Genomic DNA, 12,263 nt, shown 5'->3' with positions numbered 1-12,263 from the left:
ACACGGATCGATGATCGCTCAAACGACAGTTTGAGTGACAGTTTTGAGCGATCATTTTGCATAAACTATTAAGTAGCTACTCAGCTACTTAATAGCAATTTAGTGTGCAAATGAAGCCTTAGCTGAAAGCAGTTAATAGTCAGAGGGCTCTTATCTGCGCTCAGATCCTTTGTTCTCCAGCGGGAAACAATGCTATCAGCACTCCCCATAGAGAACTCCTGATGAGACCGCACAATGATTTTTAGGTTGGCCTGAATTTAACGATCAGCTAGCAGTGCACGATGGCCGCTCATTTAGATGCAACGATTATCGCTCAAATGATCCCTTTTTAGCAATTGAGTGGTCATCGCTCCGTGTAAATGGGCCTTAAGAAAAAACAAAATACACAAGTTAGTCGGGTGAACATCCTGTAAGATACTGTACAGACTACCTATTCGGAATCCAATAGTCACCTATTGAGTTGTTATCAATGACGGCCATGGACATACATACCACATACTGTCCATACCTCATTTATGAAGATGATGCATCATAAAAACATAATGGGCCTCTTAGCCTGGGTTCTCACACGCCGGATTCCCGGCGGAAATCTTGCGGTTTGGCCGCAGCGAAAAAACGTGAGATTTCCGCTGGGAGAAGCGCTGCTTCAAAACCCGCGGCACTTAGCCGCGGGTTTTGAAGCAGCCTGGCCGCTCGCTCCTCCGCTGTGGCCATCGCTCCCATAGAGGACAGCGCGGCCGTAGCGGAGGAAAACAAAGAATCAGCATGCTGCGGCCGGCTAATCTGCGCCGCAGTGCCGGCTTCTGCCGGCTTTGCCGTGGCTGATTTGCTGTCCCGTGTGGACAAGATTTCTGAGCAATCTCGTCCACATGGTTGGCTAATCCGCCCCATGTGAACCCAGCCTTACTGGTGCTGGTTTATACCATCACACCCCTTCTTTATAAGAGAAGATGGCCAACAATTTGTTGCTTATAACAAAGGGTCTCAGCTGTATGTATTGCTTTTGTTGTATGTACATACAGTATATATAGAATAACAATCTAATATAGATTTGCATAATGCTGTTTGAAGAAGTTTATCTACGGTAATATCAAACATAGTGAGAGACCGAGCCTGTTTTTGTTTTCAAGAATGTCCTTGGGTAACAATGAGATTTCCTAGATTAACTGTGACAGCTTACTGCAAGATACAGCAAGTGGCTGCATGCGTCTTATTAGAGAGACCCTGAAATATAAACTCATACCGGGGGTCCATTTGCTCGGATCTCCAGCAATTAGTTGCAAATTTACAGGGAAACATGATAGCATGAATTTAAAACCCCTGAAGCTCCACCACATGAAAAACTAAGTATTACACGGTGCCCATGAACATCAATGGATTGTCCATGTAATCTGGCACTGACTTATGGAGGTCCCAAATGAGGAAAGCCCCTCTATGTATTCTAAATTTCTTGCTAAAGTATTCGAAAATGGGCTTTTAAAACTACTCATTCTTTTATTGTGAGATGGTCTTCCACTCAAGTAAGGGGAATTTCTTTCCATATGCTCTCTGTTTAGAGATGGAGAAAATAGTATTTCACCAAAAAAAGAAGTCAGGTGTGTAACAAGTAAGCAGGGACACAATTTGTAATGGACAGCAGGTTAAGAGAAAGCTTTAAAAAGTCGGCATGTACGCAGCATGACATCACAGCATGGAAAAAACCATAATGATGTCACCAAAGTGATGCACACAGCAGTGGTAACTCTGCGGCTCCATAGTAGAATTTAGAATGGGCCCGTCCAGTTCCACATCCCCTTCTATTACCCACAGTTATCACTAAGTGCAGCTTACATTCAGGTGGAATTGGGCCCTCTTAGTTGTTGGGTGTCTTCTACCTTGGTAGTTATGCCCATGAGGGCAGTCCATAACCAGTGAGAAGATTACCACAATATCCCATACTAATAGTTGGATATGCTAGCAATTGGAAGTCTGTCGTATATTCCTGCTCATCTGTACTTTACCTAACATCTGGGTTTCATCGCCGGACCGTGGGAGAGTTGGCACACATGTAAGGACAATCACTGATGTAGACTGAAGTATGGCCATTCCTCAAAGAACAGAAGCACCTTTACTGGACATGAGATACAGGATAACAGGACCGCTGGCTACAACACCTCTGCTGTAGCTATCCTTATCACATGTGGAATCCTTATGGAACTTAATACTGTTAGCACAGAGCATCCAAAGTACGAGGTCTGTCGGACGACCCGCTGGGCTTCACAAGGTGGGAGGCAACAATTTAAGGAAGAGAAATCTGTAACTTTACACTCCCACGCGGCTGTTCCAAGAAACTGCTCTGAAAAGGGATGTAGCATATTAACCTTTTCATAAAACACTGGAAAAGTAAGTTTATGCAGAATATCTATTATTTTTATTAACCAGTCTGATCTGGGATTAGCATACAATATACACAAAGTCCTATAATGAACGGTGTCTACTGTACAATGGAAGCACATCCAAGGTAAAGGTAGGAAGACATATAGCTCAGTGCTGTCCATGGTACAGAATTACCTATGTAACTATGGCCTGCAGGTGTACAGATGTCTAGTATACCTCACTGTCTGCAGACATAGGCACTGTTGGAAACATTGTATTCATTGATGCTAAATGTAGATCATGGTATATTTATACATTTATTGAAGGTCTCAACAAATTGTTTTTGTCATGTAGCGCTCATTTGTTGGAATATATAGAATGCTGTGCAAAAGTTTTAGGTGGGTGTGAAAAAATGCTGCAAAGTAAGAAGGTTTTCTAAGAGAAAAGTGTTAAGGCTGGGTTCACACAGGGTGGATTTGCCGTGGAAATTCCGTCCAGAATTTTGCCGCGGCAAATCTGCCTGCAGCTGCTAATGCAAGGATTAAACAACCATTGGGACGAGATTTCTCATCCACATGGTCCACATGGCCGCAGCATGTCCATTTTTTTTTTTTTTAAACCGTTGCGCCCGCTGTAACGGAAAAGCGTGCGGCCAAGCCACTCCAAAACCCGTGGCTAAGTGCCGCAGGCTTTGAAGCAGCGCTTTCCTGGCGGAAATCTTGCGTTTTTTTGCTGCGGCCAAACCACAAGATTTCCGTCGGGAATCCGCCGTGTTGGAACCCGGCCTAATAGTTTATTTTTTACGTTTAAAAAAGAAAAGTAACTGAACAAAAGCAAAATGTAATCCCATCAATATTTGGTGTGACCGCTCCTTTACCTTCACAACAGCAGCAATTCTTCTAGGTACACTTGCATACAGTTTTTGAAGAAACTCTGCAGGGAAGTTGTTCCAAACATCTTGGGGAACTAAGCACAGACCTTCTGTGGATGTAGCTTGCGCGCATCCTTCTGTCTCTTCATGTAATCTTAGACAGACTGGATGATGATGGGATCAGGGCTCTGTGGGGCCAGATCATCACTTCCAGGACTCCTTGTTCTTCTTTACACTGTAGACAGTTCCTCATAACATTGGCTGTGTGTTTAGGGTTGTTGTCCTTCTGCAGAATTAATTTGGAGCCAATCGGACATCTCCCTGATGGTAATGCATGTATTTCTTGTAAGGATACCATGCTTCACTGCAGCCTGCAGACACTCATTATTGTACCGCTCTCCACAATGCTTCACTGCAGCCTGCAGACACTCATTATTGTACCGCTCTAAATGCATTATCATACTGATCATTGCTTTTCTGTTTCGTAAGGGACTTTTAAAATGTACCAAAAAAAAGTGTAAACAAACATGTAATAGCAAAAAAAACCCTTTCTATCCACTTTCTCTTTTGAATGAAAAAATTAAATAAAAAATGAAAAAAAAACACATTTGGTATCATTGTATCTGTAACAACCTGTACAATAACTTTTAACACACTATTCCATCCTGTACGGCAAAAAAACATTTTAAAAAAACTCTAAAATAAAAAAATTAAAAACTGGGGCAAAATATTTATTTTGTTCATTTTGTCTCACAAAAAATGCTATAAAAGTGATCAAAAAGCCGTATGCACCCCAAAATAGTACTGATAACATCTACAGCTCATCACACAAAAAACAAGCCCTCACAAAGTTTTGTCCATGGTAAAAAAGAAAGAAGGTATGGGGCTTTGAATGCAATGATGTAAAAATTATTAATTTCTCCCCCCAAAAGGGGTTTTATTGAACAAAAGTGGAAAAGCCTAAAAAAAATGTTGGTATTGTGGTAATCGTACAAACAAATTTTTTATACAAACAGGGGAAAGTGTGCAAAAATTTAGTTTTTATTTTTACATTATTTTTAATTTTTTTACATCTTTTATGACCCTGCAGGGGACTTGAACCATAAAAGCTCTAAGCGCTATGGTAATGCATTGTAGTACTGCAATTATTATCGCTCACAACAGCGATCACTGGCCGTGGCAACCCATTGTGCTCCCTCTATGGACCCTTTACATGCCACAATGTACATTGATTGCGGCATGTAGGGGGTTAACATGGATTGGTGTTCTCACCGATCCCTGCTGTTGCAGTGGGAGGCCAGCTATCAGTCACAGCATGACGCCGGCTCATATACTCATTCGCTCAGAGCTATGTAAAAGGCCAATCAGATTCACTGATCTCAATTTCATTGGTAGCCAAGATAACAGATCAGTGAAGGTACCTTTAGGCTAACTTCACATGAAGGTGAGCGCGATATGGCCCTATATCTTGCTCGCCAACCTGCGATTTCCCCATCGATGCGATGTGTTTCTATGAGAATCCCTTAAAAGAATGGGGTTCATATTTGTGCTTCTCATAACGTGTGAAAGCAGCCTTAGGCTGGTCTCACACGACCGGGTTTGAATTGCGGATTCCGTGATCGGCATCCACGGACGATCCACAGTAAAATGCGGGCATTGAAAGACATGTATTTTCAATTTCTCATTCACACTCGCGGATACGAATTGCGTATTCCGCAAGTGGAAGAAAAATCACGGCACCCTCTATTTTACCTCTATTAATATTGCGCTAAGCGACAGTGTGCAAGACATACAAACAAAAAAAACCTGTACAGCACATGATCGCTTGCGAGCCTCCACGGTCATCAGCAATATAGGTAAGTGCCATATGCAGGGTTGCACTAATGCCCATTTGTAGCTTATTAACTTTATTTGCATGTAAATGAGGCTCCCTTCGCTGTATGCAGATAACAGCAGGTGGTCTGTTATCTGCGTACAGCCCATTTGTTCTCCCACGGGACAGCAGCTGAAAACAATGTTATCAGCACTCTCGTGAAGAATTATAGCGTGCTGTCCTTGCTATCAGCTGGCCGACCGAACAATGGTTTTTATGCTGAACTAAAAATCATCATTCGGCCGAAAAGCTAACGCTAGTAGCATTTACATGCAACAATTATTGCTCAAAAGACATTTTTTGAAAGAACTTTGAGCAATATTCGTTGCGTTTAAATGGGCCTTAACATGGGATGACAACTAGCTGAATAATTACTCGAAAGAGCAAATTCCAATGATAGTTGTTGAGTGTAAACATGGCTACCGACAGGGTGGCAAGTGATAAGTCACCAGTCATTTTAGCCAACCATCTTCAGCCAACCAATAAAAAAAAGTCACTGGTTGATGAAAAGTCGTCATATTTGAACGACTTGTGGATGTTTTCGCATGGAGATCCCCTCCTTGGCAAACAACTAATGAACAACCATCACTGTGCAAAAACCAAGAATGACTGTCATTCATAGTGCCAACGACTGTTCTGAACGATGGCTGCTCCGTGTGAGGGCACCTTAAGAGGCATGTTTATTGCACTTTGTTAAATGGAACAGAAAATGAAGGCCGATGTGGTTAACGTGGTGAAAGGAAGCGGATTGTGGTGACGTTACATCATAGAGAAATGTAAGATTGTGAGGAATGAACAGAGGAGACGAGAGAAGGACTTTATAAGGGTTGGTATTAATAGACAGCGAGACGCACAAGGGGTTAATTCCCGTGATAAGAGGTAAAAGTGGACTGTGATATCAAATGATAAAAATATCCAAGTGACTGCGGCCGTAAAGATCCAGATTCTTCTACCAGATCTCATGTCAAAATGACAAATAGGCGGAGTGACTTGGCAGAGAAATAGGGATGGGATTGTGAGGTGTTGGATGAAGTTGGAGAAAGTTCTTGTCTGTCCCGTGTCCGGCTGCCGCTGCAACCATTGTAGGCTATGAGACATTAGTGCCCGTGCCTTGCCCTCACTTTCTCCTTTTGGGGAGTTGCTAATTAGTTGACTTCTATGGGGACCTTTGGTGTGCAAATACGCGGTAAAATAGAACATGTTCTATTTTTTATTGGCGCAACCGAAATGCACGCAGAAAATATGGAAATGTGAACGAACCCATCGATATCAGCGGGTTCTATTCTCTGTGTATAGCGTGCACAAAGTTTGTGAAGCTGGACTTAGAAGCAGATTCTGCCATGTGAACATATCCTAAATGGGTCCAACACCTTCAACTACTGAGTGTGCATGTGGGGAGCCGACTATCTCGGTCAGAATAAGGAATCCACATCTTTTTGTCCCAGTTTTTGGCACTGATCCAGCTTCATAATTTGCCCTGTCAATGGGCAAACTCTGTGTGTAGAATTCCGTTACGGAAAATCGCATGTCACTTCTCGACGCGGAAACGTAATATTCTTCATCGTAGGTCCACACATGAACCTTGCCCATACATAGGGCAAATTCTGCATGCAGATCTGTGCCAAAAACAGTGGTAGAAAGCCACTGATTATGGCGCCGTTTTTAGAGGCGGAAATCGCTGTGGAAGATTCACATATGATTCCGCCATGTGAACATTCTCTATATATATGACATTCAACATGCCCAACCCTTCCTTCATTGGTTGGGGGAGATTTGTGAGGTTCCCATGCACATAACATAGTTGGCTACTTCCATTGAAAACTGCAGGTTTGGTCAACGTTTCTTCTATGTTTCTGGGGTCCTTTTGCTACAGATTTTGGCAATATACAGCAGAATTATTTTTTTCCAGGGGGTCAATTCCATTTCTCAGCGGAGGGCACACTTAGAGGTTTCTTTCTAATACCTGAAAACTCCTTGTCTTAAAGGAAACTTGAAGGCTAAATGTCTCTCATCATTAAAAGGAGCTTGCATATCTCTCTGATAGTTCTGTGTGCAGAGAGCGTCCTCTAGTGGCAGCTGCAGCATACAGAATATAGAAAGGATTCTGGACCCATCTAGATTTAATACAATTAAATGACAAGTAGATTCTTCTGCCTGAGAGCGACCATGAACCACAACACTATCTCAGACAAGATATGGTTATACTACTATAACGACTAAACCACCCGAGGTGCCGAGGATTTAACATATTGACCCATAACCATCCTAAATCACAAAGTATGCTGAATATGAATTTAATTACTGCCATATAACCATTAAACATCTCTAAACCATCAGGGGTATGACAGGGACAAACGATCATTAATCCCTTGACGACCAAATATATTACTTTGCAAGGTCCCTATAATCAGCAGATTTGCGGTCTCTGTTTTGGGCACCAATGTACCCGAAAACCCCCTTTAAACTTCCTGCATTTGAACCCTAGGATCATGCAAAAATCTGAGATAGCAATGGACAACCTATCACATATTGGGAGGGGGCTGCTTAGTATTATACTTGCACATAGACATGGCATCGAGTTGTCTGCCTGCATGCTGAGGGATGTGGTTCTACACCTGCCCTTGTATATTACATCAGTATATCAGTATGTATGGCCGCTAGCATACTTTGTAGCATACATCTTTTACAATGAGGGTCACTTGGCAATGTAGGCAGCTGGCTGGCATGGAGCTGCATATGTCGGGCACCATACAGATGTAGCAGTGCTAAAGCATACTGCGTTGGAACAGTGCTGGTTGGCGCACCTGCACTATTTGCATAGCACCCCAGTGGGAATGGCAACGGCCATGCTATGTAAATAGTGTGGAGATTTCGGGGCGCCTATACTATTGGAATAGTGACAGGTATAATGTGGGTGAACGATACACCTCTATAGGCAAAATGTAATCGATCAAGATGTCAACAAGAACACATCCCGCCAGCCTAAAACTGGCACTGTTAGCGAAGGTCAAATGTATTACTAATTAGTTGGGATATTATCAGAATATCTGAAGTTTATTTTTAAGAAGTGAAAAAAATTGATTATCTGTGAATTATTCTTCATATAAGTCATGTACGGTAATTAAAGGGGTTGCCCCACAAAACCGAGTTGGAGCATCTGCTATCCTTGGCAGTCCCACTGAAACGTATGGAGTGGAAGTGCACACATGTTACCACTGCTGTCTTTATCGCGGAACACTCCAAAACCCCGGTTCTTGGGAAGGTTGGGGGTCCCAATAGTCCGACCCCCACTGATAGGGAAAAACTTGTTTTTGTCGGACAAGCTACTTAACCCTTTAATGCCACAGGACGTAATTTTATATCTCGCAATGCACAAATCTTGAGCAAAGGGTTAGAACAGTATCAAGGCTGCTACAGTGTTTCCCCAAAAATAACTCGAGGCTGATTTTTCAGGATTTTCAGAGAGGCTTGTAATATAAGCCCTACCCCCAAAATAAGCCCTAGTTAGATTACATAAAAAATTAATAGGAATACATTACCTAGCAGGCTCAGTCCAGGTCCCTCCTACTGCTCTCTAGAGCCCCAAAACAGCTCCTACAGTCCCTGGCTGCCCACACAAGATCACTTTCTGGTTACAGGATTCATAAATCTCGCTTTTCACTAAGTGATGGCTGTGATTGGTTCAACGAGCGCTACATTGATTGGCTAAGCAGCGCTCAAAGAACCAATCACAGCCATCGCATTGGTTCATTGAGCGCTGCATTGATTCGCTGAGCAGCGCTTGAAGAACCAATCATAGTCATCGCGTCGTGGAGGTGGAATTCATGAATTGGCTAAGCCACAGCCAATTTATAAATTCTGCCTCCACGATGCGATGGCTGTGATTGGTTCTTCGAGTGCTGCAACTCAGCCAATCAATGCAGCGCTCGATGAACCAATCACAGCCATCGCATCGTGGAGGCGAGATTTATGAATTCCGTAACCAGGAAGGGATCCTCTGTGGGCGGCCAAAGACAGTAGGAACCACGCTGCGCCTCTGGAGAGCAGTGGGAGGGACCTGGACTGAGCCTGCTAGGTAAATATAATAAGATATCCCCGAAAATAAGACCTAGTGCTTCTTTTGAGGGAAAAATTAATATAAAACAGTGTCTTATTTTGGGGGAAATTCGGTATTTGGTCATTTGTACAATTGCTAAATGCAGCAAATATATTTGAAATGTTGTTTCCATGTTACTAATAAGTCCGTTTTTTATGTAAAGACCTTGTGATATCTTAAACCAGGCATCAAATTTGATTTTCTTCATTTTCAGGAACTCTGTGATGATCCCCACCTGTTTGTAGACGGAATCAGCCATCACGATTTACATCAAGGCAAGTTGGGAAACTGCTGGTTTGTGGCCGCTTGCTCCTGTCTTGCGCTCCGAAAGAATCTTTGGAAAAAGGTACCAAGAGAAGACATGTTGAGATTGTAATACAATAGAGTCTTGACATAATAGACATCACACCAAGTGAGACATAACATACTCAGATCATCGCAGGCATAATGTAATTAAGGCTCTGTTCACACCTGCCTCACAGGTCCCATTAGGAGCCACCACTGCACCGACGCTTGGAAATGCTGGACAAAATTATATAAAATGCTGGGCAGCCTGACTGGTAGCATTCTAATCAGTGGGTCCATTGGGTACCGTTTGTGTCGAATGTATCCAGGGGCGAATTGGGAAATCAAAGTGTTCCTCGGAAAAAAATTACAAAAAATGGCCCTATGTTGTAGGTGAGCCCAAACCGGTAGCAAGTGGGTCGAATACAAGTAGGTAGGGATCAGCAAATCGCCTGGTGCAGCTACAAAGGTGGTAGGAGGGGTGAAATCGTCGCAGAATGCATAACTTGCCGCAGCGAATTCACGGTGACGCACAGAACATATTATACATTAAGGTGCCAACTATTTCTAACCCGTTAAGCCTCCATGATGTAAATGAACATTATAGACTGGCTTATCTTTAGCCGCTATGACAGACATTTATGTCATACATCCTGCGCCCCTGTGCTGACTGACAGCCTGGCTCTCGCGGTAATGGCCAGGATCAGAAAGACTCTGGTCCCTGTCATTTAACTCCTTAGATGCCGCGATCAATAACGACCATGGTATCTAGGTGATTAGACAGAAGGAAAGAGCACCCTCTGTCCCGATCGGCATCCCACAAATGTAATTGCAGGACGCTGATGGGTAACCATTGTAGCCAGAGCCCTAGGAAAGACCCCCAGGCATGCCACAGCTTTCTGCCTATTAGATTACTTTGGGGGTTTAGACGCACATAGAATAGTGCTTTGCTATAATTATACCAAAGATCACATTGTGGCTTTAAATAAATAATAGAATAAATGTTAAGGGTCTTTAAAAAAATGTACACCATATAAAAAAAAAGGTACAAAAAAAACATTAGACCCCCTACTCAGTAATATTCCCCCACACGGGCCCCCACTCAGTTATAATGCTCCATAAAGGCCTTCCAACAGTAATACCACCCTGTTTAGGCTCCTAACCTCTTCAGTCCATGACCACTTAGCTCACCCACTAACTTGCAGGGGGAGTGATCATGTGATCACTAGAGATAAGCGAGCACCCAAATGCTCGGGTCCTTGTTATTCGAGTCGAGCTTTTCATAAAATTCGAGAGCTCTATTCGAGTAATGAACGGCGGGTCCTATACAAAAATGCTCGAGCTCTATTCGAGCATTTTTATACGGGACCCACCAGGTGCTGAGCTTTTTCTTCTTCTCTCTCTCTCTCTCTCTCGGGCGGGGCCGAACACGGCATGGTGCTCGCTCGAGGAGCGAGCACCTTCGAGCATGCTAATACTCGAACGAGCATCAAGCACGGAAGAGTACGTTCACTCAACTCTAGTGATCACGTGTGCATGTCCCATGATCACTCAATCCCGATTTCCCTGTGTGAACTGTACGGGAGCAAATCGCTCAGGTTGGGAGAGGAAGAAGCAACATGCCGGCAGTAGTTTGGACTGACACTTTGGCAGGTAAACATAACAATCAAAAGCAATATCTTAATACATAGAAAAATGAATTTCGGTTGTCTGTTCTTTATGCTCGGTGAAAAGACTGAACCAATCTGCACCTAATTTGTCATACAGGTAAATCAGCTGCTTTCGAAGGTTTTCGACCAGGTTTCAGTTTTCTAGGATCTACCGTTCGCAACATATTCACAAACAGTCGGTAATAAAAATCGGAATGCAAACCCAACGGCCAAACAACTGGACCAATCTGCATCAAATTAGCCAAATACATAAATTAGGTGCTTTGGAAGGTTTTAGACAGTGTTTCAGTTCTCTAGGACCTACCTTTGATATATTCCCAAAAATTGGAATACAAATGCAACGGCCAAACGACTAGACCAATCTGCGCCAGCTTTGCCACATATGTAAATCAGAAGGTTTCAGATGGGGTTTTCAGTTACTGGACAAGCACGCTTCAATAGGAACCCCTGTGTTAAAATTATAAAGTGAACCATACTTACTCCTCTATGGCCACCAGGATCCAGTGCTGCAGCCCCACTGTGGTCCCAGTGATTGTTGTGACAGATGATGTCACTGAAAATCAGGTGATCGCTGCAGCAAATCTCTTTGCAGCGCCACTGCCGGGACATAAAATTACCGAGCATAACAGCCCAGCTATTTTTCTTTAGTCACCGCGAACGGACTGTACTTTATTGTTTTTTTATGCTGACTTCATATCAGCAGCAAAGTATTAACCCCTTCCCGCAACAGGGCATAAAATTACGTCCTGGGGATAGCACGAGATCATAAGTGATCTCGCGCTATCCCGCAGCAGGAGCCGGCTGTCAGTCATAGCCGGCCTCCTGCTGCAACAGCGGGGATGCATCAGAGGTGCGCCCCCCGCCGTTAATCCCTTCCCTGCCACGATCTATGTAGATCGCGGCATGGGAAGGGTTCACAGAGGGAGCGCGCTCCCTCTGTGACGTCACCGGGCTCTCGCGATATAATCGCAGAGAGTCCGGCTGGTTGCCATGGCAACAGGACGCCTGATACCGGCGTCCTGTATTGCCATAGCCTGTGATCGCAGTATAAGCGATAAGGCATTGCGATAAGGCATGCCTTATCACAGTGATCATCAGTGCTGTGCTGTAAGT

General features: G+C 43.5%; 1 protein-coding gene across 4 annotated transcripts in view; it reads left to right on the top strand.

Annotated features, from left to right (window-relative positions):
- The window catches only part of CAPN6 (calpain 6), a 104,534-nt gene that overhangs the window by 56,406 nt on the left and 35,865 nt on the right, over nt 1-12,263 (top strand). For all 4 annotated transcript variants that reach the window (XM_066581732.1, XM_066581729.1, XM_066581731.1 and 1 more), the window contains one exon: nt 9,410-9,541. In XM_066581732.1, coding sequence (XP_066437829.1) covers nt 9,410-9,541 — 132 coding nt within the window. The remainder of the gene's footprint in view (nt 1-9,409; nt 9,542-12,263) is intronic.

The sequence above is a fragment of the Eleutherodactylus coqui genome, chromosome 10 (genome assembly GCF_035609145.1).
Source record: "Eleutherodactylus coqui strain aEleCoq1 chromosome 10, aEleCoq1.hap1, whole genome shotgun sequence".
NCBI classification, from domain to species: Eukaryota; Metazoa; Chordata; class Amphibia; order Anura; family Eleutherodactylidae; genus Eleutherodactylus; species Eleutherodactylus coqui.
The sequence above is the reverse complement of the archived record's forward strand: the minus strand, read 5'-3'. Positions and strand labels throughout refer to the sequence as shown.